This window comes from Cucurbita moschata, unplaced genomic scaffold, assembly GCF_002738365.1.
Source record: "Cucurbita moschata cultivar Rifu unplaced genomic scaffold, Cmos_1.0 Cmo_Scf00048, whole genome shotgun sequence".
In the NCBI taxonomy this organism is placed as follows: Eukaryota; Viridiplantae; Streptophyta; class Magnoliopsida; order Cucurbitales; family Cucurbitaceae; genus Cucurbita; species Cucurbita moschata.
Window position 1 is genome coordinate 678,072 of NW_019268564.1, and position 26,508 is coordinate 704,579.

A 26,508-nucleotide genomic window follows, 5' to 3' on the forward strand; every position below is an offset into this window, starting at 1 on the left:
GCAGGCATAACCTTCTTGTACTCTCTGCTGAGTCCTTATCTTAATTTCATAACACCATGATTTGCCCTTTTTTGTGGCATTTGTGGTGTCAAAAAGAAAATTTCGAACCACATGTAATGGAACGAAACCGAAATATTCCAATTCATTAAACATGCTTTAAAATAGACAGGTCAATAAAACAACTAAATCATTGATAGCCAAATGGAAAAATTGATGATACATAATCTTGGCACAATCTCCAGCAAGTTAGTCAATCAATTGTACAGTCATATTCTAAATCTTTGAAAATTGTGGTCCTGGTGAACAAGGCAGGAATGATGAGACGGTAAGAAGCACACATATTTTATCATTATTTTGACAACCGTCCTTATAGAACATCAGTTAACAAAAGCTCCCACTGCTACCTACTACCGTCCATAAGGATGATAACGACCAGTTGGAGTACTCCCTGCACCATCGTATCCTCCTCCTCCTCCTCCTCCGCCTCCTCCTCTACTTCCATAGATCGAGCCTCTACCACCTGCCGGGTATCCAGCGCCAATGCCCATATCGTAGCTACCTGCATACCCACCAGTATTAGGAGCACCACCGCTGTTATACGTGCTATAGCTCTCGTCAGGTCCACCATAACCGCCTCTCAAATCATAACCTCTGCTAAAGCCAGCTCCATAACGAGCTGAATACCCCATAGAAGGGTCTTCCCTGTATGCTCCAATGCTACTAGTACCATACATTCCATAGCCACTAAAATCACTTCCACCATATCCACCATATCCACCATAGCTACCACCTCTAGCACCGTATGGTCCACCTGCCCTAAAACCACCACCATACCCGCCACCTCCAAACTCCCCATATGCATCACCATAGCCACCACTGTAACTTGGCCTTGAATCATGGTATCTCTTTGAAGGGGCGGGAGGTGGATTTGCCTTTTTCGGCTCAGCCTTCTTGATCTCCACCTTTAAAACAAAGAAGCATTAATCTTAACTGTTAAAATTGACTTCAACTGATGAATATATTTAGTAAATAATTTCTATTCTTTTCAACATGACCAATACAATGAAAAAACCATACAGGAACCGATATAAAACCTCATTGCAACTAACCTTTTCTTTTCAACGTGTATCTTAATTTGATAAGCATGTGATTGAAAAAAAATGGCTTTCAGTAAGAGACAATGGCAGTGATCGAATGAGCTTTGATTATGAAAATGTTCAAAAGTTGATTCCATTCACTTTGATTTTCTCAGTTTAAAATGTTTTAGTATTAGAGTCAATAAACTGGAAAAAGTAATCAAACAATACGCAGCACTGCTTCAATATATATATATATATATACCATTTCCTACTAGTTTACATTTTACGTCGCTTACTAATGGTTTCCAAAATCATTATGCAAAATAGATTTCAAAGATTTAAAACTTTTTCAAACTTCACTCCAGATGAACCCTGAGCAACTCTCGCAAGAAATGAATTTGAGGCTTCCTATAGACTTCTCAATTGAATAATATGGTGCCATGGGGTAACTTCGCCTTAGTTCAGTAAATTGTATTCGCGTACATATATAGAGATTTAAGAAATTTAGAACTTGAGTGAATGACAGGTTCGAAGTGGAACTAATAAGAAATACTGACTACTAAGCCAGAACTTTTGGACTTTTCAAATCAAATCTCTCTTTAGTATCATATATGTTAGAAAAAGGTTCAGATTCCAAAATCCAAGAAATTGATCGACAAAATAAATACGAAGGCCATGCAACCACAAGTTTGTCCATTGCTCAAACAGAATTGATAATTGATCAAAAACAACTAGCCCATTGGTAAATAGAATCTAAAATCCTGTGTACATAAATTATTTTCTATAAAAGATAGAAAGTGAAAATGTGAGATTAGTTCAGCTAGGAAAGAACTCTGCTGACCTGACTGCCGGCAAACTCAAGCCTGTTTCCGTTTGCCAAGAGTTCATCAACTGCTTGCTCTGTCTCAAATGTAATGAAACCAAACCCACGAGACCGACTAGTGGAGTGGTCACGCATAATCTGGTGTTCCTGAACCTCGCCGTATTGCATAAAAAAATCCCTGAACTCATCTGCTTGACACTTAAAAAGTGAGCACGCTATACCTCATAGTACCATCTAAACAATCATTCATGTAAACAATAAGTTACCTTCGTCTACAGATGTCGGAATTCCACCAACAAAAATCTTCTTGGTCTTGAAATCTCGAGAACTAGAAGAACCTTTGGGTATTGTTCGCTTGATTTCCACCTAAAGTTAAGTCAAAGTTTGAGCTTGAAATCATTGAAACCTAACAGCTAACTCAAAATCAACACTAAATGCAGGCCTACTTGTTTCCCATTAATAATATGTGAGTCCTCAATGACTTTATCTACCACAGAGGGATCAGCATAAGTCACAAACCCGAATCCGCGGGGATGACCAGTCTTCCGGTCCTTCATTATAACGGAGTCCGTAATTTCTCCATATTCACCGAAATGATTAACAAATTGTGCTGCAAAATAATCAATTGAAACCCCCACTATTACAATAACAACAAAACAACAATTCATAGGAAAGGCACAACCGTATGAAAAAACTAACCGGAAGTTGTTTCCCTCGGTAAACCTCCAACGAAGATTTTCCTGCAGCAGCATTCAAATAACCAAAAAACACGGATCAAAAAACATAAAACCAAACGTCAGAACCCTATTTCCGCGATTTCATCACGAACCCCATTCCCGCACCACAAAATACTCCAAAAAAAAAATAACCCCGACAATGATAACTTACCCAGCACTGGCCCCATCGCCATGAGAGGCACGGTCATGTCTACTCCCATCGTCTTCATGGTTCGAGGTCTTGGGGTCGTCGTGTTCACCATTAGTAACACCATCATTTACCTTGGAATCCATGGAGTTTTCCGACATTAATGGAACAGAGGAGCTTGAAGAGAGGGAGGATTAAGAGAAATGAACAAGAAAAATGACTAAGCCCTAGAAGACATGTGTTGATGCTCGCTGGTTTCGCAGCGCCGAGAACGGAAAAATGGCGCCCTTAAACCCTAGAATTCGCAATTCGCCACAACCTCGAGCCGGGCCCGCCAATTCACCGTGCTATAAATATATCGGTTTCTTATCTGCTGCGCTCCGGCCTATTTTAATCGCGTATAACCGGAATTTCCTACTAAAATTACAAATTTAACCCTGCCATTTTAAAAAAATAGAGTTAAATTTTAAATTGAAACTAATTTAAATGCATTTTATTTAAAATTTTATGTAAATAAGTAAAAAAAAAAAAGGCTAAATTATAAAAAATATAACTAATTTTTGTCTTTTTTTTTTTTAATACACTATTTAAAAAATAATAATATTATTGTTGCTTCGAGAATGAGCAATAACCTGTGTGTTTGTTCTCGAGCTAATGTGGGTTTACGGGGAGAGTGGATCTTCACTGATGCAACTATCGGTCATTAGATCGTTCTTTTAGTGTGATAAAAGGTCAAAAACCTAGGAACTATGAACTTTTTTCTCGGAGCGCACAAAATACGACACCCTGCTAACCTATCGGTCTAAAGAGTAACCATTTGAAGCAATCATCCCCCTTACAACCCATAATCCACTAGATTAGTTATCGGGTAGCCAATGTGCAGACCTGATGTGAAACGAGTTGTCGTTTCGTGCAACTTCCGCCGATCACCCAGAGAAGAACGAGCAGCATAAGAGCGAAATGCAACATTTTCAGTTAAACTCGATCTAACGTCATTAAGTTAACGACACAAAAAGGGGGCAAGATTTTAGTCTTAAAATGGAGGACAAGATTGAATATTGAGAAATTGATGATCCGAAGAAAAAAACTTGTTAAACTCCACTCAACCTGTAAGGTTTTTGTTGAGTTGTGAACTACCACATCGGTTCGAGATGGGAACGAAGTACTGTTTATAAGAGTGTGAAAATGTATCACTAACAGACGCGTTAAAAACCATGAATCTAACGGCAAGATGTAATTAGCCAAAACAGATAATATCTGTTAGCGGTGAGTTTGGTTTAAGAAACCCATCCATAATAGACACGTTTCAAAACCGTGAGCTTAACGGCGAGACTAATAGGCCAAAGCAGAGAAACATCTCTCTAATATATTATTCATTGATTTATTTTTAATATTTTATTCTTCACACGTCATAACTCCACGAATTTATATATATATATATAATTGATTTTATTTTATTTATTTATTTATTTTACAAAAGCCGTCAGTGGAGTCTTCAAGCCAGATGCAACCGACAGCTGTCGGGAATAACCATATTCTACAATAAAACGACGGCGTTTCAATGATTGAGATTGCTTTACCAGCTTTTTATCTAAATTGCAAGTCTTTAATTGAGTGAAGCTAAGACTAGAACGTTAACTTAGACTATGCTTTATTTATTTATTATTATTTGTTGGAATTAAAATTAAAACGAGTTTTTTAATTTTTTTAATTTTTTTCGAAAAATTTTTAAAAAATAATTTTTATTTAATTTTTTGACCAAATTTTTAACTATCTAATAAACTAGTTCATCCGTTTTAAAAAATATTTAAAAATTATTTTTTGTTTTATTTTATCATCAAGTTTAATAAAATAATTATACTATTAAATTATTCAATAAAATACAATATTAATATTTTTTAATTTTATATTTTACGACACCAAAAACTTGAATGGAGCTAGAATTAAGACATCGTCTTCGATCATGCTTTATTATTATTATTATTTTTTGAAGTCAAATTAAAACTCGAATTTTTAAAATTTTTATTTTGTATTGGATATTTAAAAAAAAATAATAATTTTGGTTCTTTCCTCATTAAATATTATATTTAATAATTTAAATTTTTTTAGTTACGTTTTTCTAAATATTTAAAAATTATCGAATTTGATAAAATAATAATAATAAATAATTCAATAAAAGACGGAACATGAATATAACCCTAAATTAACTATATAGATTAATCTTACGATACGTTGAAAGTACGATGACCAAATTTAAATATTTAAAAGATTAATTATTGGTATCTAAATGTTTTTTTATTATTATTTTTTTTTACAGTTATATTTGTAAGAAAATGACCCAATGTTGTTGCTAAGTTATTTATTCTTGTACCCTACAAAATAGGTTTAATTAAAATTTTGACCCCACCCTTTTGGAAAATAGCATTTGGGCCCAAGAAGCAATGTCCGACCAAACATTGAGGTATCTCTTTGTCCATTTACTCCAATTTGAGAAAGACCCCTCTTCCCGGTCTTCTAAAAACCTAAGTTTACTGCTAACAGATATTGTCTGTTTCGGTTCATGTATCATCATTAGCCTCACGATTTTAAAACATATCTACGAGGGAAAAGTTTATACACCTATAAAAAAATGTTTCGTACTTCCCTTTCAATTAATGTGGGACCTCACAATCTACCCCTTCGGGGTCCTAACGTATTTGTTGACATACTGTCTCGGAACATGGTTTTGATACCATTTGCAACAACTCAAGTCCACTGTTAGTCAATATTGTCCGCTTTTGTCCATTACATATAGCTAACGATTTAAAAATGCGTATACTAAGGATAAGTTTATCTGTAATGAATGTTTTGTTTCCTTTTTCATAATATAGTTACTCAACAGAGGTCGAAGAGTGTGGATGATAATTCTACACGAGGTATTAAGTCGTTTAAGGACTATAACTCGAGCCTTTATTAAACCCGCATCGAGGAAGATTGCAAGTTGCAATTGTAGCAACTATATTGAATAATTCTTCTCGAGAAATGATGATTATTTTTCGAGTTTTATAAGATAAGGAATCGTTTAAGTGGAACCCTTTTATTAGGTAAAAGCAATAGGAGAAAGAATTGCTTGAATGAAAGGTTTGCTTTGGACAATTACTTGTAAGTGCTTGAAATCCACAAGGACTACTTTCTCTCTCCTCTATTCTCTCTCTTAAACCGATTCACGGCGGAGAGAAACTGGACGGGTTTCTTGGAATCTCCATAACTTGAAGTGGGTCGAGAAGATTCTGAAGAAATATTGAAGGAATATGAACAAATTTTAGAGAGAGAAAGTTAGAGAGAGAGAAGAATTTGGATAGGATCGATGGATAGCTTGCTCTGCGATGAATTGATTCAAGAAATTTTTCAAAAGCTGCCGTCGCCGTCGTCTTCCGCTGTGTCTCTGGTGTCGAAGCGGTGGCTCCGACTTTACCGGACCTCCAAAACCGCCTTGTCTCTCCGCCTCTGTGATTCCTCTGTTTCATCTCTCTCGTCTCTCCTCTCCCACTACCCCTTTCTCTCATCCCTTTCAATTCTCTCTGCCGATTCCTCCGCCGTGCCGACCGCCACTCTTTCCACCCAAGTCATCTGGAAAATCCGCCGTTTCTGTGAAAATCTTCAGTCTTTAAGACTCCTCGCCGGTCCTGTTTCTCTCTCATCGCTTATTTCTCTATCCTCTGTTTGTACCCACCTCGCTTCTCTCTCTATCAACATATCTCGGCCGTTGAATTTCCGGTGGGTCGTTAATTTCCCATCTCTGAAATCGCTCTCTGTCTCGGTTAGCTCCGGCGAGGGTTTTGAAATTGAGTTGAATTCCGACGATTGGGAGTGGGAATCGGCGGATTTGGCGATTCAGAGCCTCTGTTTATCCGGTCTCCGCGCCGGCGATTGGGGCGCCGGCTGGCTGTGGCGAAGCTGCAAGAATCTCCGACAATTGCAACTCCGTAGCTGCGAGACCGTCGGCGATGGTGGGTCGTTTTCGTCCTTTGTCGAGTGTTTGCCAAGCCTCCATGAAGTTGAGCTCCGAACTTGCCGGAGCATCGCCGACGGCGTTCTGATGAAATTAGCAGACAATTGCCGGAATCTTACCTCCCTCCTCGTCTATGACGGCGGCAGTAGAGAAGGTAGATTAAAGTAAATTCTTCCCTTCGTTACCGAGTTATTAACTTATATAATAATAAATATATAAACTCGAGCCGAATAATAGAATAAGTTACTCACTTATGAAATAATTACGGTAGAATTAGTTGTAATATTGTTAGTAATTTTAACTTAGAGAACAATTACATTGAAATTGGTGGAAGTTTTGTGCTCGTGACCGGTTTTATCCACTCTAGTTACTGTTTTATCCACTATAGTTACGGCTTAAGATTACTTTGTTCTACTATAGTTACTGCTTTATCCACTATAGTTATGGCTTAAGATTACTTTGTTCTACTATATTTACTACTTTATCCACTATAGTTACGGCTTGATATTACTTTGTTTTACTATATTTATTGTTTTATCCCTCTTTGTTCTACTGTAATTACTACTTAAGATTACTTTGTTCTACTATAGTTACTGCTTTATTCAATATAGTTACGGCTTAAGATTACTTTGTTCTACTATATTTACTGCTTTATCCACTATAGTTATGGCTTAAGATTACTTTGTTCTACTATATTTACTGCTTTATCCACTATAGTTACTGCTTGAGATTACTTTGTTTTACTATATTTATTGCTTTATCCCCTATATTTACGGTTTAAGATTACTTTATTCTACTGTAGTTACTGCTTAAGATTACTCTGTTCTACTGTAGTTACTGTTTTATCCAATATAGGGCTTATGATTACTTTATTCTACTATAGTTACTGCTTTATCCACTACCGTTGCTGCTTAATTTTACTTTGTTCTACTATAGTTACTGTTCTATCCACTATAGTTATAGCTTAATATTACTTTGTTCGAAGAGATATCTTCCCTCAATTTTTTCCTTTGCTTATTTTGCTTGTTGTTTTGACGTATTTCGATCGTGGGTCAAATTCAACAAAGGTCTCCTCCGATTCCTCAACGACCACCGAACCGAATTGCAGAGTCTAGACCTTCGTCTTCCTCTCGACCTCAACAACGAGCATCTCACCGCCATAGCCGCAAACCTTCGAGGTCTCTCATCTCTCCGGCTACAAAGTTGCTGTCTCGTCACCGGCGATGGTCTAAAAGCCATCGGCCTCGCCCTCGGCCCCTGCCTCGAGGAACTAGCGTTAATTAACTGCGACGTGGTCGCGAGAGAATCCGGGTTGCTAGCCACTATGGGACAGAGCTTGAAGCAATTGAAAACTCTTGACTTATCTTACAATGAGATGTTGCTTGACAAGGACTTCAGCTCCATGATCATCTCTTGCAGCTCCATTACAGAGCTCAACCTCCGCGGCTGCAAAGGGCTGACCGGAGCCTCCATCTTGGCCACGTGGCGGAGCTGCAAGAACTTGGAGGCCATTGACATTGTTCAATGTCCAAGAATTCAGGCCAGTGCTTTGGAGCTCTGTGTGCTGAATTTGCCCAAGTTGAGACAGCTCAAGGTTGAAGACGACAGGGTTTCCGACATCGTGGGGAGCTCGGCGTCGCGCCGATTCGTCGATATTGTTGTTTGATCCAAATGGGGTCAAAGAAAACCCCAATTTTAAGATCATATAAATAAGAAGGATGATTCATAAATTATACTCTTTCATGTTGGAATAAATGTTCGATGTTTACGTGAAAATAAAATTAGGGTTTATGGGTTTGTTTTTTTTTTTTTAAATTATAATATTAACGTTCACTTCTCATAAACGACACAAAATTGGATCTTAGAGAATAAATTTATTAGAAAGTCGGGCAGAGAATTGAGGTAGAAACGATTGCGAATGACGTGTGTATGAATTAAGCTTGAAAAAAGGCATAAACCATCCGTCAGACAGAGATGCTCTCGTGGCATGGCGGAAAAAAGACATAAACCATCTGTCAGATAGAGATGCCCCCGTGGCATGGCGGGTGCGAGGACGGAGGCAGGGAATATATTTTCGTCACCGGCCCCATTTATCTAACTGTAAAAAAATGTTTCCATTCCCTCCTTCATTCCGTGCATAGACAGTGGATCCCCGTTTAGAGCGAGTCCTTGCAAATAAAGTGAATACGAGCATTTAAAGTATTTGTAACAACCCAGATCCACCACTAGTAGATATTGTCCTCTTTAGGCTTTCCCTCTCAGGCTTTAAAACGGGTCTGCTAGGGAAGACTTCCACACCCTTATAAAAAGTGATTTGTTCTCCTCCCCGACCAATGTGGGACATCACGAGGATATTTGTACTTTTCATACAAATTATATCTGAAATTTATAAGATCTACTTTTTCACCACGAGCATAATTTAGTTATAATTATTATTAAGCTGCGTTCACGTTACAATATTGTATTAATTTTATTTTTAATTATCTAAAAATTATTTAACTAAAATCTTCCTTCATAAACAATTATACATCGACTTTCCTTAATTATATTATTAATATTGGTACTTATCAGATAGATTAATTAAATTATTTTGGTCTTTTAAAAATATTTATTAAATAAAAAACAGCATTTTTAATTTTTTTTATGGGAAGTGTGGTGTTTTTAAAAATATTATTGTAAAATAAAAAATAAAAAAAGGGGCAGGAGATGAGCTGTCAAATTATTTATTTATTTATTTAAAAAAATGAATTTGTCAAAGCAACTTTTAGTTTGAAACAGACGTACCAACTCTATTTAATTTCCATATTTTCTGTTTTATTATTATTATTATTATTATTTTGTAATTTTATCTTTTTATTTACTTTATTATTAAATTAATAATATAATTTGAGCCTTTTTATGTATATTTTCAATTTTTTAAAATATTATTAATAAATACTGAGATATATTTTTGAGCTAATGAAAAAGGAATAAAAATAATTAATTATTTGTCTTTTTTTTGTTCCAATTATTCACGTCCACGTGGATTCGTTGCACCGCCAATGTAATTGCCACGGCATAATTAAGGATTTGTTTTTTTTAAATTTAAGTTAAATTGTTTCCGGTTGAGTTAGATTTTTTTTTATTTTTTTTATTGTTCTGGGCTATGTTTATTCGATTCGTAGACCCGACTAATATGAAAATAGGGTTACAACTCGACTATACCCCACTTTTTAAAAGATTAAGAATACGTCTGTCACCAACTTATCGACCCGAAATTTCAGGTTGGTCTAAAAGATTTTTTCAACCTATTTCGAAATCTCGTTAGCATACCGTCTGATGTCTAACTTTGATTCTACTTGTAACAGTTTACGTTCACTGCTAGCAGATATTATACTATTTAGAACGAATTTTCGTTCAAAGGCTTCCCCTCGAGGTTTTCAACCTATCTCGAAATCTCGTTAGCATACCGTCCGATGTCTAACTCTAATACTATTTGTAACAGTCAAAGTTCATTGTTAGCAAATATTATCCTATTTAGGACAATTTTCCGTTCAAAGGCTTCCCCTCAAGGTATTTAACCCATATCGAAATCTCGTTAGCATACCGTCTCATATCTAACTTTGATACTACTTGTAATAGTCTAAGCCCACCGCTAGTATATATTGTCCTATTTAGGATGATTTTTCGTTCAAAGGCTTCATCTTAAGGTGTTAAGAGGACGTTTTCATATCCTTATAAGAAATGTTCTGTTCCCTTCCTCTCACGTAATGATTATACCGTTCTCAATCCTTTTGATTATTAATTAAAAAAAAATTGTTTTTACATTTTCAATAAAATTTTGATTTAAAAAAATAATTAATATGTTCATGAATTTTTAATTAGTGTCTAATCCGTCTCTAATTTAAAAAACATCAAATACGTCGTTAATTTTTTTAAATGGCTTATAATAAAAACTTATTTATCAGACTTTTAAATCAAATATAAATATAAAATATAAAATATAAAATACAAAATTTTATAAATCGATAATATTTTAATTTTGCATATCTAATAAATTCATAAATTAAAAAAAAATATCTTTAGATAACCTTAAAATTTTATTGAATATTTTTTAAAATTTAATCACTTTTTAAACATTTGATAAATATTAATATAAGAAATTATTTGTTATAAATTTAGAAACGAAATAAATAAATGAGTACGAAACTTTTTATTTTATTTTATTTTTTTAATTCAACAATTAAAAAGTGAAAAAAAAGTGGAAAATTCAAAAGAGAGTGGAGGGTGTCGAGCGCCGTTCGCCGAGCGTGAGCGAAAGGGGCGGACTCCCGGTCATTCAGCAATCAATCGAGATAGCGGAGCTCGAGGAGGCCGAGGCTATGGCGACGGAGTCGTCGGAAGGAGAAGACGATGTGAAGCTTACAGGAGGAAATCAAGTTCTCGTGGTTGAAGACGATCTCAGAGAAATGGGGAAAAAGGCCGCTTGGAGTGTTAGCTCGTGCAAACCTGGGAATGGCGTCTCCGCCCTACGCGATGATAACCTTGAAACTTATTGGCAGTTAAAATTCCCTCTCTGCACTTCTCCTTATGTTTGCGGCATGAAATTTTTTGTTTCGTATTGCTAATACTGTTGGTTACAGATCTGATGGCGCTCAACCTCATTTGGTGAACGTTCAATTTCAGAAGAAAGTGAAATTGCAGGTATGAGATTGTGACTCTTATAACTTCGAACTGTTAGAATTCTATTTGAGGTCGAAATTTTGAGGAATAATTGGGGATTTTTGCAGCTGGTTGTTCTCTACGTAGATTTTAAGCTTGACGAGAGCTACACGCCGAGTAAGGTATCTATTCGCGCAGGGGACGGCTTCCATAATTTGAAGGTAATTCATAATTTTCAGGATTTCTCTCCAAACATACAAGTTTTTAATCATTTTGAATATATTACTTTGGTTGAATTTAGGAAATAAAAACCGTGGAGCTCGTTAAGCCAACTGGTTGGGTTTATTTATCATTGTCCGGAAGTGATCCAAAGTAAGTGCAGAACATCAACACCACTTACCATTTCTGTTGTTTTTTTGTCCGTTTTCTTCATAAAATATCTTCGCTTCAGTGAACTGTTCTTGTTTGATTCAATCTTGGGTTTTAGATGAAGCGCCAAATAATAGATGCAGTTGTTAGGATCAGAAATGGGTTATCTTGGGTTTAATCTCAATATGCCTCAACATTGTTCTTATCTAGAGTTTTGTTTTATCCCTTAAATTATTGGTGACAGGACTAGTATTTCCTTGAGCTAATAAAGTAGTTTGTTGAAATCTCTTATCATAATAATTCAAGCGACTCGTTATTCTTGGTTCATCGGGAGGGATACTTCTAAAATAAGAGTTGGAACAGACTTCACGAGTTTGATTCGATAAGGAGCGTTTATATCACGAAAGATTTATTGAGTTTGATAGCTTGTGCTAGAAATACTGAAACATAGGCAAGAAAATTACAAGTTATAGCTCCCAATCAGAGAGGCGTTGTCCTCTTCACTTTTAGCTACTCACTACCAGCCTACCCCTCTGATAGGCCCCTCTTTTTATCCTTTTCTTACAGTATTACAAAAGAGGGCGTCCCGCCACCTGACTAAATGCCTCACACTTCCATTGTGCAAGAACAGTCTAACACTAACCCCCTTACATTTAGGCATACACTTTGTCCTAGTAGATAATGCAATTGGGAGTTTTCCACCCCTATTGAAATTGTTCTTTTGAATTCGCAGTTTACCTCTTTCATATTCTTCTTAGTGACAATTGATGATTTTTCCTTTTAGGCACCAAAAAAAAGTATTTTCTTTTGTTGGCCATGACTAAGTGACTACGATCAAAACTTGACCCTCTTGATTGTCTCTCTCTACAACTGGTCTCTTTTTTCTCTCATTTGCTCATATCCAAGTCTTCTCTAACTATGGACACATGAATTTCATACTTCCTGCTTGGGATCTAGCAAGAGTCATCCATGAAGCCAATGGTGAAGTTGTAAAGGCCCAAGCCCCATATATTGTCCTCTTTGGACTTTCCCTTTTGGATTTTTCCTCAAGGTTTTTAAAACGCGTCTGCTAGAGAGAGGTTTTCACACCCTTATTAAAGGTGTTTCGTTCTCCTCCCCCAACCGATGTGGGATCTCATGATCCACCATCCTTGGGGGCCAGCGTCCTCGCTGGCACTCGTTCCCTTCTCCAATCGACGTGGGACCCCCAGTCCACCTCCCTTCAGGGCCAGTGTCATTGTTGGCACACCATCTCGTGTTCACCTACCTTTGGGACTCAGTCTTCTCGCTAGCACATCTTCTGATGTCTGGCTTTGATACAATTTATAAAGGCCCAAGTCCACCGCTAGCAGATATTGTCCTCTTTGGGTTTTCTCTTTTGGGCTTCCCTTCAAGGTTTTTAAAACACGTATGCTAGGGAGATGTTTCCATACCCTTATTAAGAGTGTTTCGTTCTCCTCCCCAACCGATGTGGGATGTCACAGAAGCAATGCAAAAATTGCTTGGAGAAGGGGATTTGGTTGTATATCCTGAAGGGACACGGGAGTCGTATTTATTCAGTCCACTTTTTGCTGAGTTGACTGATGAAATTCTGCTGGTTGCTATGAATACGAGTATGTTTTATTGGACAACAACCATGTCAGACAGTGGATTAAAATGGTTGGATCCAATTTCCTTTTGATGAGTCTGAGCCAAGTTACGGCAATGGTTGTTCTTCCTAACATTTTGAGGGAATTGTCATGTGCTGGAGGGAAATCTAGTTATGAGGTTACTAATTAGATATAAAGACATTTGGCTGATGTTTTGGGATTTGAATGTACTAAGTTTATGAGAAAGGATAAGTACTTTGATATGAGATGGGAATGATGGAATGTCCAAGAGAAAAAATCTTAATTATCTTTAGTTAAAAAGATGGTGATTTTTTTTATTATTATTTTTTTGGTAATAACAAACTGATATTGGACATTAGCGAATGAGAGAGGAAAAAAAGACACATTGAAGAGAGAGAGAGAGGGGAGAGAGATAATAAGGGGGGGGGGGGGGGTTTTTNGGGGGGGGGGGGGTGTTTTTAGAGTGAGAAAAGATAATAAAGAATATGAAATTTTAGAAAGAGAGAGGAGATTGTTTTCATTTTCACTGGAGAAGAAGCTCTGAAACAGCATAGAGGGGAATAAAGGAGGAAGAAGAAGGGTAGGAGAAGAAAGAGAGACCAATTTCACATAAGCTAAAAAAATAAAATCAATTGTCAAAATTTTTTTCCGTTAACTATTCGTCAGGGGACCATTTTGAACTTTTTGTTAAAGGTGAAGGACCAAACTATCAGTTTTTGAAATGTAGGGACCGAATAGAAACTTGTCTTCAAACCAAAGGATCAAAAGCATATTTTACCCATTAATTTATGTTGTAAATTAGTGCACTTTCATTAGCTCATTCTTTGATTAGGATCAGTTTGTGTTATTGCTACCAATATCCCATTGGAAAGCTCGATTTGTCTTTTTTAGTTATTAATTAAACCTTTTGATAGCCAGAACATCTTTTAGATAGTGCCTTCTGAAGTGTGATGGATATATATCGAAAAGTCTAAACCTAACTATCTTAGTGATATGGTAATAAAAAAAGGATGTAATTCTCTATATCTCAGGCCATTGATATGAACTGCAAAATCTGCTATTTCATTAGTTCATGAATCTGGATATGGATTATCGGTCTGAGTAGGTGATCCAACTAATGAGTTCAGAAGAAGTTCACAGGATAAGTTGATTTAATTCTGAAGCAGTCAGTAAATTATAGATAAGGTCGGACTCCTTATTACCGTATGGGTGGAAACTTATATATAGATAGGCACACACATGAGAAGCATTTCATTGATGGTAAAGAAATGCATCCCATACCCGAAGCTTGCTGTCAAAGAGAAATAGTGAAAATATGGGGAAAGTGAGCAGCCTGGCGTGAGATCCTACGTTAGTTGGAGAGGGGAACAAAGCATTACTTATAAGGGTGTGGAAACCTCTCCCTACCATACGCTTTTTAAAATTGTGAGGTTGATGGTGATATGTAAAGGACCAAAGCGGACAATATCTGCTAGCGGTGGACTTTGGCTGTTACAATTGGTATCAAAGCCAGACACTGGGTAGTGCGCCAACGAGGACGTTGGGCTCCCAAGGGGGGTGGATTGTGATATCCCACATCGGTTCGAGAGGGGAACGAAGTATTCCTTATAAGGGTGTGGAAACCTCTCCCTACCATACGCGTTTTAAAACCGTGAGGCTGACGACAATACGTAACGGACCAAAGTGGACAGTATATGCTAGCAGTGGGCTTGAGTTGTTACACCTGGCAATCATCAAGCCCGGAGGATCTTGTCCCAGTTGATCAGATGAATTCCCGCATTCTCAATATTGCCTTACAATAGGAAATTCCTACAAATACTTTCAGTAGTTGGAACACTTTTGGTGGCACAGTGAGTAGGGATAAGTAGTATAGTGGAAGGTTGGTTAATGCGGCTTGTGGCGTCTATAAGAGGAAGGGAACCCGTAGAAATATGAGAATTCCTCCAAGAGTGTTGCTTTTTCTTTCATCCTTCTTAAAAGGCTTCTTTCTTATTATGCGTCCGGGTTGGCCTAGTGATCAAGGACCACATAAATAACGAAGGATTTAGGGAGTATGAGTTCCGACGAACACCTACTTAAAATTTAATATCCTACGTGTTACCTTAACAACTAAAAGTGGTAGGATCAGAAGGTAGTCCCATGAAAATAGTTGAGGTTCGCACAAGTTGCCACTGATACTCATGAATTATATAACTTACACGTCTCTAAGGGACACTCAAATCCTTCAACTCATTTAGAACGGTTACACTTTGCAGGGATACATTTGTGAACACTTTTATGTTGCAAATTGCTGTTCTATCAAATCACCTCAATGGCAGGGATACTCATGTCCGGCAGATCAAAGTTTACGGGCCTCGACCGTGAGTAGTTATGCTTTTATTCTCGACAATTGCAGGATCGCTTATCATTGACACCATCGATTTTAAATACTTTCCATATTTCATCTAATGCAGGAACCCAATTCCTCATCAACCATTTCAATTTACTTCAAGAGAGTTCATCACTTATTCTACTATAAGATGACCAAAAAAAAGCTGACGAGACCTGACTGATGCCTGTTCCAACAGCAAAAACCAATTTGTATGTATATTTTGTCTCAAGTTATATAGAATTCTTGTGACCTTACCCATATTAATCAACCCGAATCACATCGATAATTTTTTAACCAGGAAGTCGTGTCGTGTTTAGGTAGTTGAAAGTAGGACTGTACCTCGAAAACTTTAGGAGATTCGATTTTTTTTTTACTGTCATATAATATTGTATTGCAAAGGAAACACAAAGTGTAGCTTAGTCTAGGCTGATAGGGATGGTTTTTTCTAGTTAAATTACCGGTTTAGTTTTTGAATTTTTTGTGTCGGTGTCTAGAAAGTTCGTGAAGTTTCAAGAATTGTTTATTTGGTTGGTGGAACGTTTCATTTGATGTCTAATCCGTTAGAATTCTAAATTTTCAATTTTGTATATGGGTAGTTCATGAGTTTTAGAACTATATTTAACTTGGAAACTAAGAACGTTCTATGACTAGTTAAAGTATATTTAATTTGGAAACTATGTACACTCTAATATGATCTAATTGTACGTTTAGAGTTTAACTGTATCGAGGAGACAATTTGAGTTACGAGATTCAAGTGATGCACTCATTCAGGTAGTATACTGAATTAAATTTTGTACGGACACGATCTATATTATACTTTTCAAAAGTAAAAACCAACGGAAACAAAATCTAGGCCCCATCTAGTTCAACAGGAGGGTTGATAATTTCATCGACAAAGCTATGATATGATCGTTGGTACTCTCGATTATTATTTGGGTTTGGATTTGTTTTCTTTTTATCATCTTCATAGATCGCGGTTAAGAATCATACAACTCATACACTCAAAGAGAGAAGACATAAAGAGAAATATATACGGTAACACCGAGATGGTTAGCTCCATGGTGGTTAGGGTATCTCGATGATTTCAAGTAGTTACATATAAGACAATCTTATAAACTAAATAGGCGAATATATAACATTCTATTGCAGAAATGATGGTTAATTCATTCACTAATTTCGTACATATATGCAGTAATATTATTTTTAACAAATGAAAATTTACAAGAAGGTTAAAAATATTATATAAATTTTAAAAATTTAAAATTATAACAGCAATATTTAGACAAATTTGATATAATAAATTTAAAAAATTTAAAAAATAAAAATTTAATATAATAAATTTGGAAGAAAATAAAGATGGCGCCTCCGCCAAGAACGAACAAAAGGTCAAATTCAAGTTCCCGCCATTTGAACACAGCCAATGGCGCCAAATGGGGAGCGTAAATCTCTTCAGATTCAAGCCAGTAATCCATCTTCCAACATTTTTTCATCTTCGTTTTCTTTCTCCCGACACCGATTCAAGCTACTCCAATGGAATCTTCAAGATCGTCATCATTCTTCCAAGATCTCAGTTCCAGAGAGCTCAGTGGATTCAGAGGTTTCCCTCTCTCTACCCCCGCAAATCGCTGTTTTTGTGTTTTCTTGTTATAATCGATGTATAACACTCCGCTATTTCATTTTCAGTTCGAAAGCGGCCGCGATTTGCCGCTGATATTGCGCTTAGCTTCAAGGAAGTCGGAGCTCTTGCCATTGAACACAACGGGGACCAGACGCCGCCGTTGGCCGTTTCGTTCTGCAAGGTTTTGATTCGACTGACCTATTGTTGTTGTTTTGTATTTGCATATTTTTCACTGTTTGGATCTGAGAATGAATGAAGGATGTTGTGAACATGTGTTTTTGTAGACGTCGAAAAATTCTCACATATTTGCACTTTCGGATGAGGATGGGATTGTAAGCCTGTTCAATACTCGCAGCAAATTTTCGTTGTTTTCATCTCATCAGGAAAATTCAGGTTCAGGTCTCTTTTCCCTCGTATCAACCATGTTGATCTGAAATTTGGTTGAATTTATTTTCTAGTTAGTTGACGAATGTAATTTTTTTTTTCTTTTTTCCTATTACAGAGAATTCTAGGATCTGTGAATGGGAAGCCCATCGCAATGCCGTGTTTGATGTTTGTTGGCTTAAGGCAGTTCACAAATTCAACCCTCCCTGAACTTACTAATTCAGTATTTGAGCTTTTGCATGTTCTTATTTCCACCAATACAGTTCAATTTCTCAACAGAAAGCAGTAATTCACTAGGCAGAATACTTGGAATCACTGGCTTTTATTTAAATACTGATTTATATAGTTCTTATAATGATAACTGCATCCTAATCATGAATGCTAATATTGTTCAGGACGATACTCAAATGATCACAGCTTCGGGTGATCAATCTGTAAGTATCATAATTTAGCTCTTGAATCAGCTAATTCATCTATTGAACATCGTCGATATTTTGAACTCTGTCACACGTTTTCATCTGTGAGTGAGTCGTACATTTCTGTTGAACTTCTGCAGATGAAGCTATGGGATGTTCAGGAAATGAAATGCATAGGAATATTGAGAGGGCACAAAGGAAGTGTGAAGTCTATATCATCTCACCCAACTAATCATGGTACACATTTCATGTTTTTTAACACAAGAATCTTTGTCTAAACATCCAAAAAGCCATATCTGAGTGATTGCAAAAGAGAGCTACTTTCCTCTAATGGTTGATTTTCTTTGACCCATATAGATATAATTGTATCTGGTTCTAGAGATGGCTCGTTTGCTCTTTGGGACTTGAGAATCCCTTCTTGTTCCAAAGTTGGCAATAAGGAGCTGTGCTTGCGGTAAGTAGAATTGGTAGTCTTTGATGTTTTAACTGTTAGAGTTCCCAAGTTTATAGTGTTCTAACAACTTACCAAATTACCCTGAAACAGGGCAAGTGCTGTAGTGAAAGGAGCCCATCTTTCCCCTCATGCAAAGCGCATCAGGCGTCAAAAGGTTTGCTATTGGCATTTTCTCTTCATCATTTGATTGGCATAAAACCTTACTTACTCTTTCAATTCTTCCAGTCTGCTTCGAAGAGTATAACTTCAGTTCTTTATCTAAAGGACGAACTCTCTGTAGCCACAGCTGGTGCAGTGGATAGGTGGGTATAGGATTTACAGTCAATAATCTTATATAGAGCTAATGCCTCGTCCGTAGCTATATAATGTTACTGATGATCGTTCTTTGTTTTTTTGTCTATAGTGTAGTGAAGTTCTGGGATACAAGAAATTTGAAAAATGCAATCACTTGGTGCCAACCCAAATCCAGTGACAAGGTAATGCTCAATTCAAAGATAAAATGACATCTTATTTAGATTTTTGTCGAGTCTAAGTATACATAATTCACCATGATTTGTAGGATACGAGATTACATGGTATATCTAGCTTATCCCAAGACGCAAATGGGTCACTTCTTTCAGCATCTTGCATGGATAATAGGTAATTATGAATCTCGAGCTATTCCTTCCAGTTTCATGGTTCCTGAACACTTAGATCTAGCTTCTTTGGGATTGCGTGCCTGCAAATAGCTACTTTTGTGCAAACTTGGCTTGTATCATGTGTGCAAATAAGAAAATGACATAATTTTTTTCTGTCCCTATAACAGAATATATTTGTACAATGTACTTCAGCTGGAGAAGGGTCCTATGAAATCGTTTTCTGGCTGCCAAATAGATTCATTCTTTGTAAAGGTGAGTGTTGTCGTTGTCCCAGAAAGCCATGAAGTTACTTGTTCTTAACAAAAAATTCCTTGAATATATTATTCATTATGAATGTTTGAATGCTTGCTTATGCAGTCTGTGATCAGTCCTGATGCCTCTTACCTTCTCAGTGGTTCTACCGATGGAAATGCCCATATCTGGCAGGTCAGATTCTTTTTAATAACAAGCTATTGTTAAATTGTGACACGAATTTATAAAGCTGTGTAATCAGGTGGATAAGCCTCATGAAGATCCCATCACATTAACGAAACATAATGGAGAAGTTTCGGCGGTGGATTGGTATCTTCTCCAAACCTTTTGCCACTTGCTCTCAGCCCTCTATGATTATTAAATCATTCTGATAATTTTAACCTCTTTCAGGTCTTCGTTTGAAGTTGGGAAGTTTGTGACATCTTCGGATGATTTCACGGTATGCAAGCGAATTACAAACTGGATATACAATTCAATTTCTTATTCTCTAAACACAATTCCTTCGGTTGCTAAGATTTTCATAATTCGTAAATTAATTCAATTACTATACTATCTCTACATTTTAATAATTCTTTCACTTTCAAATTAATATATTTTAATCCAACTCTATAAGTTCGGTAGTTTTTGCCATAATCTTTCATTAGTCGTTAGATGTCAACATTAGTCTATTGAATTCAAAACATAGTATTTAAATGCCTTTCTTTGTCCGAGTTTCTAACAAATAATTTACAAAAATTCTTTAGGCAAACGACTTTATTCGAACATGATTTGTTCTATAGGTTGTATAACTGTGTCCCTAAGTTCTAAGGAGACAAAAATTGTTTACACAAAGTTTGATGTGTAACTATAAAGTTCAATTATTAGATTAAAATGTTAATATGAGCTTGGCTCAACTAGTTTAGACATAATTTTGATTTGGAGGTAAAACGTTCCCACGTTAAGAAAAACCCTTTTAAACCTTATAAATTCTACAAGATTGCCTTTTGATGATGTTTATTTGGCAAATTATCTGATAGGTTCGGATATGGAATTCCCAAAACAGCAGCTGCAGCTCAAGCAAAAGAGCAACTTCATGCAATCGAAAGAGAATTATGGCAATGCCGACTTTAGAACAGGCCAAAGATTCTGATAGTTCGGACTCTCCATACTTTGACAGAGCCAATGGCAATATCATGGAGCCCAAATTAGGCACTCCTGAATCCAAGGTAAAAAGATTCTTATCAGACGCTGCTTTAATTGAAAGCTTTGAGAAAACACCTGAAGCCACTGCAAAAAGCCCATCTTCTGTTCTTATTCCTCCTTCCTCCATGAAAAGAAAAACAATCCGAGATTACTTTCTAGTTGCTTCATAAAGCCTCAATCGATTCTTCAAATTTCTAGAGAGTACATATTGTTCATCCACTCTTTACCTCAATTTTGGTGGTGCATTCAAATATAAGCCTTTTGAACACGAACCTCCCCAAGTTTGCAGTTGGAAGCTGAGTTTTTTGGGTTAAGTTTATACCTTAGTTCTGAATGTTATGAGATTATGTGGTATTTTGTAGGCTTACTGTAATGGGGTATGGATTTGTAGGCTTGCATTTGAGATGCACAGTGAAGGGGATGCAATTTTGTAAGATGTGTATTATGGTATTTTAACTCATTTTGGTATATATAACATTTTGATCATAAGATCAAGGTAGAGACGAAGAAGATTCTCTATTTGGAGCAATTCCCTTTTGAGCTCGGGTCTCGAGAGCTAAATGACACATCTCTAATTGTTATAGATGGTAGTTGGTCGAAGCTCCCGTGGATAGCCACTCTCTTAGGAACTCTACCTGAGACTTTTATATCATATGTGTTGAAACAATTCTTTTAGGTTCTTCTTTGTGGATTTGTTCGAAAATCCTCTTTATTTGGTAGTGGGCGATTAAGGCCTACACAACCTCAACCCGAAGGACTAAAAGTTGTTTGGTTTGAATAAGTAGGTATGGGCAGGCTTCCTATTAAATTTTCCTCTTTCACAGCAGTTATCTTATAAAACGAAAAGTACAAGAATATTTTGACGTCTCATAAAGCTTCAAATTAGCAAGATAGATTTCTCTTCCTAATGATTTTAGATACCTGTAAAGTCCAAATTAGTCGTTATTTTAAATTTAACCTTTGAACAAATTAAATTATTAATGTCACCAATGACACATGCCAAATTTAAAATAGACAAATTGTGTTCTTTCTGTTAGGATCGCACAATGCACACACTCTAGATGAACAAAAAAAAAAAAAAAAAAAAAAGAGAGAGAATGTAAGGAGGTCTCTGGCTAAATGATTTGTATTGATGAATATGTATAAGAGAGAATACAGATAATAGAAATACATTTTCAAAACTATAAATAAGAGAGCAGACTCCACGACCTAACACTAATTATGGACCATTTGTGCAATAAGATGAAAGTTAAAGTACTAAAAAGAAATATATCAATATTATGTTGTTTTAATTTTATATGTATTCATATGCATTGAAATTGTTAATTAATAGGTTGAATAATGCAAAAAAAAAAAAAAACCATCCAATTATTGCACATCTAATGATTGGGGAATCTTACACAAAATTATTATTATTATTTTACTTTAATATTCCAAAGTACCAAAAACTAAGAAAAAAATAAAAAAGAAAATACTTTATATCTATTCTCTTTAATTTATTTAAAATACATTATGACTTATTATATAATATTAACATAATTATTATATTTACAATGCCCACAAAAGCATTTATTTATTTTACTACTTTCTTGGTGACAAAAGTTAAAATAAATAGCTTTGAAAAAAGTAAAAAGCTAAAGTAATTCTAGAATTTACCATTTTTTTTTATTAATTAGAAAAAACAAAAGTTGTAATTTAATCATCAAGAATATTTCTAAAAGGAGGTTTGAAAAATTGTTTTAAATGACATGTTATGTTATTTTTAATTAATTCAATTTTAATCCCAAGAACATCTCTTTGAAATTCTACTTATAAGCTTAGATCAAGATCTCGAAGTGTAACGACCCATGCCTAGAATCTGGCACCTGTGTGCTCCAATATTTTCCTGCATCCATGTGATGTCCCACATTGGTTGGGGAGGAGAACAAACCATCATTTATAAGGGTGTGGAAACAGGACAATATCTGCTAGCGGTGGATTTGGGTCATTACAAATGGTATCAAAGCCAGACACTGGACGATCTGCCAGCCTTCTCGCTGTTCTCCGAAGGGGGGTAGACATGAGGCGGTGTGCCAGTAAAGACGCTGGCCCCAAAGGGGGGTGAATTTGGGGGTGGTCCCACATCGATTGGAGGAAGGAAAGAGTGTCAGTGAGGATGCTGGGTCTCGAAAGGGGGTGGATTGTGATGTCTCACATTGGTTGGGGAGGAGAACAAACCACCATTTTTAAGGGCGTGAAAACCTTCCCCTAGCAGACGCGTTTTAAAGCCTTGAGGGGAAGCTCGAAAGGAAAAGCCCAAAGACCATCCCCACAGACCAACACGAGTCCTTATCTTCACTCACATACATCTCAGCTCCAAGTAAAGCGCACTTAACCATAGAATTCTTATAATTGAACCACCGAAAAAGAAAAGTGCATCTTTATCTTCACTCACATACATCTCAGCTCCAAGTAAAGCGCACTTAACCATAGAATTCTTATAATTGAACCACCGAAAAAGAAAAGTGCATCTTGTACGGATTACGATATCGTAGTGAAGCCATAGGATCAAAACTAGGACAATTGCATTTATGATTAAATTGTAACCTTTAGGTTAGATCAGAGCGTTTCCGCTCCTTTGAGTTTTTGTTATTTTGTTTCCGCTATTTCCTTGATGGTTACTTTTATTTGAAATAGATTTTACGAACATTTAAATCCACAACATTGTTTACGAAATATTTTAAAGAAATATTTCCGTGCATATTAGACATATTATGCATGCAACGACCACCTTAAGAGGTTGATGTACAATCATGCAAGTACATGATGAAATTGAAAATTCAAATTATCTATTTTTTAAAAATTTAATATATTACCCGACAAATTAATGATTATGAGAAAGACCATTTAAATAAAAATTAAAAATTTTGCAATATTTAATTATATCATATTGATAAATATGGATAATTATAGAAATGGCGGCAGATATTGTTCTTTAGGGCTTTTCCTTTCGGGCTTCCCCTCAAGGCTTTGAAACGCGTCTACTAGGAGAAGGTTTTCACACCCTTATAAATGGTGGTTTGTTCTCCTCCCTAACCAATGTGGGACATCACAATCCACCCCCCTTCGTTGGGGATGGGGAGGAGATGTCCCACATTGGCTGAGGAGGAGAACAAACCACCATTTATAAGGGTGTAGAAACATTCCCCTAGCAGACGCGTTTTAAAGCTTTGAGGGGAAGCCCGAAAGGGGAAGCTCAAAGAGAATAATATCTGCTAGCGGTAGATCTAGGCAGTTACAAATGGTATCACAGTCAGGTTTCTCGCTGTTCCCCGAAGGGGGTAGACACGAGGCGGTGTGCTAGGAAGAACGCTGGGTCCTGAAGGGGGTGGATTTGGTGGCGGTCCCACATCGATCGGAGGAAGGAAAGAGTGCCAGTGAGGACGCTGGGCCTTGAAGGGGGGTGGTTCAGGGGTCGATTTGGTGGTAGTCCCACATCGATTGGAGGAAGGATAGCAAAACACCATTTATACGAGTGTGTAAACCTTCCTCTAGCATACGCATTTTAAAGCCTTGAGGGAAAGTCCAAAGAGGACAGGGAAAGTCTAAAGAGGACAATATCGGTGAATCTAGACCATTACAAATAATAATAATAATAATAATACGTTGGGAGGAAAAGGAGAAATTCTCTCGAGGAGGGACTCATGTCTGATTAGTTAATTGGTGAGACAAAACTTACCAAGTCGTTAACGATCAGTAGTTGGTTCGAGAGGCTAGTCAGCCACACTGAGATTAAGATACAGTCTAGACTCCTACAGATTGTAGTAGTAGTCTGATAGAGTAACCTCGTGTGGAGGTAGATGGTACAGTCTAGACTCCTACAGATTGTAGTAGTAGTCTGATAGAGTAACCTCGTGTGGAGGTAGATGGTCTACAAGATCGTGAACTTCTCTTCGTCGGCTAATTAAATAAATAAATAAATAAAATAAAATAAAACAAATCATTGAAAATTCTCCACTCATGCTTTTTAGTTGCCTTTCGGCAGGAATCTAAATACTATGGTTGGTTTTAATTTATTTAAATAATAATAATTAATAACAATATCATGTTGGGTTTTTTAATATTCGCCAATTTTAAATCATTAGATTTTTTTTTTTTGCTCATTTGATAATTATTGAATTTTTTTTATAATTAAGTTTAGAAATATTATTTTTATTTATATTTTGCAAAAACCAAATTAAAATTTGAAAACTAATAAAATAGTTTTTGGAATTTAGTTAAGAAATTAATTTTTTTTTAAAAAAATAAAATAAAATGTATTGTAAATAGTGAAAATAAATACAATTTTAAAAAATTAGTTTTTTTAGTTTTTAAAAATTAAATTTTAATTATTTTCAAAATTTTAATCTAACAAAATAATTAAATAAATTATATACATAAAAATAGTGTTTAATTTTTTTAAAAAAATTCAAAACTATATGGATAAATGAAAGTAAGAAAAGTGTAAATCTATTAATACTCAAAACATCAAGAGGATAAATCCAAGTCCAACACGAGACAAATTTAGGTCAACACAAAATAATAAAACCGAGCATAAAATAGGAGAAGAAATTACGCTTTGCCAATTTCACCCTCGATCTAAGCAAGAGGCGATCAGTGCCACACAATCGCTGTCCGCAAAGTCTAAATTTCTAACGACTAACATGTTCGTTGGGTTAGAACACGTGCTGCACAATCATTGTTCCGCTACTGTAAGAGTGCAATTGTGATACCGTGCATGCACCTAGCTCATTGAATACGTGTTCAATCTGGTCATGTTCATCTCTAACTTAAGCACCGAAACTCGTGTGACAAGCCTTGTATCAATATTCAATGTTGGGTCAACATCAAATCAGTTAATAAGGTAAAAAAAATAGGGTCAACTAAAATAACTTGTATTCATCATAAATTTATACAAAATTTAATTTTTAAAATTTTAATTACGGGTTTGAATTTCCAAATTTGCCCTCATACCCTTTGTAATAACATTTATAAAATAAAATATTTTCGTCAATTAAATGAATATCGACTCTTTTGACCCGACACGGTAGCTAAATGACAAAAATAAACCGACATCTAGGTTAAATTTCTAAGTTTAACTTTTTACTCATTAGGTTAAATTTGTAAGTTAAAATTTTTTACTTGTCCATCAATTTTTTTTTTTTTTTTTTTTTTTTCTGACTTAAAAGATCATATGATCGAATCTGCTAACCCGTCTTTTTTAAATTGAAAATTATTGAAAATTTTCTAGACGAGCTCAATAGACTTGATGTTCTAAATTTCAAACTAAATTTGTAAGTAAACTCAATAAAAATAATAAAAATTATATCTAATTATCGATTTAAACATATCTCAACTGATTAAGACATCATTATCGTCTATCAAAAAATAAAAAATTTGAATCTCCGAACTAAAAATACGTACGCTCGGGATTGGAGTAACTCTTGTGTATTCATTATGGTTGGTAGCAAAGGTAGTAAGCATAAGATGTTGGAGCATAATGTTTTTTAGAACAATATTTTTCCCAAAAAGACAGAAAATTGCTTGTTCTTGTGTCATGTTCTTCAATAGAGATTGACATTATTAAAAACACTGTCTTTTTCTTCTTTATGTCCATTAATTATTTATTACCCTTTTGAAATGATCACTGTTTATGCAGGATTTCTCTCTCCTCTATATCACCCATTAGGGTTTTCTTTCTCTCTCTCCTCAGATGTTAATAAAGTTTGCTCCTTTCTCTCTCTCTCTCTCCCTCTCTCTCTCTCTCTCTCTCTCTCTCCCTCTCTCTCTCTCTCTCT

General features: G+C 35.8%; 4 protein-coding genes across 4 annotated transcripts; 3 read left to right on the forward strand and 1 right to left on the reverse strand.

Annotated features, from left to right (window-relative positions):
* Positions 1–174: 174 nt before the first annotated feature.
* Positions 175–3,092, reverse strand: LOC111435320 (heterogeneous nuclear ribonucleoprotein A3-like). Its single transcript, XM_023072774.1, has 6 exons — positions 2,791–3,092; positions 2,602–2,642; positions 2,349–2,512; positions 2,169–2,268; positions 1,921–2,090; positions 175–962 (listed from the first exon to the last, which is right to left on the reverse strand). The coding sequence occupies exons 1-6, from the start codon at positions 2,925–2,927 to the stop codon at positions 408–410; spliced, it is 1,167 nt and encodes a 388-aa protein (XP_022928542.1). The 5' UTR covers positions 2,928–3,092; the 3' UTR covers positions 175–407.
* A 2,661-nt stretch (positions 3,093–5,753) lies between these two features.
* Positions 5,754–8,557, forward strand: LOC111435319 (F-box/LRR-repeat protein 7). Its single transcript, XM_023072773.1, has 2 exons — positions 5,754–6,911; positions 7,825–8,557. Exons 1-2 carry the CDS (start codon positions 6,113–6,115, stop codon positions 8,421–8,423), a joined length of 1,398 nt encoding a protein of 465 aa, XP_022928541.1. The 5' UTR covers positions 5,754–6,112; the 3' UTR covers positions 8,424–8,557.
* A 2,423-nt stretch (positions 8,558–10,980) lies between these two features.
* On the forward strand, positions 10,981–16,328 carry LOC111435321 (anaphase-promoting complex subunit 10). The gene is made up of 6 exons (XM_023072775.1): positions 10,981–11,297; positions 11,380–11,440; positions 11,527–11,619; positions 11,700–11,770; positions 15,633–15,737; positions 15,831–16,328. The coding sequence occupies exons 1-6, from the start codon at positions 11,119–11,121 to the stop codon at positions 15,898–15,900; spliced, it is 579 nt and encodes a 192-aa protein (XP_022928543.1). The 5' UTR covers positions 10,981–11,118; the 3' UTR covers positions 15,901–16,328.
* Positions 16,329–17,165: 837 nt separating this feature from the next.
* On the forward strand, positions 17,166–21,181 carry LOC111435318 (denticleless protein homolog). The gene is made up of 16 exons (XM_023072772.1): positions 17,166–17,345; positions 17,432–17,547; positions 17,651–17,759; positions 17,869–17,933; positions 18,146–18,184; positions 18,307–18,403; positions 18,524–18,620; positions 18,711–18,774; positions 18,846–18,922; positions 19,024–19,096; positions 19,180–19,259; positions 19,426–19,510; positions 19,616–19,684; positions 19,752–19,819; positions 19,901–19,949; positions 20,527–21,181. Exons 1-16 carry the CDS (start codon positions 17,279–17,281, stop codon positions 20,860–20,862), a joined length of 1,491 nt encoding a protein of 496 aa, XP_022928540.1. The 5' UTR covers positions 17,166–17,278; the 3' UTR covers positions 20,863–21,181.
* The last annotated feature ends 5,327 nt before the right edge of the window (positions 21,182–26,508 follow it).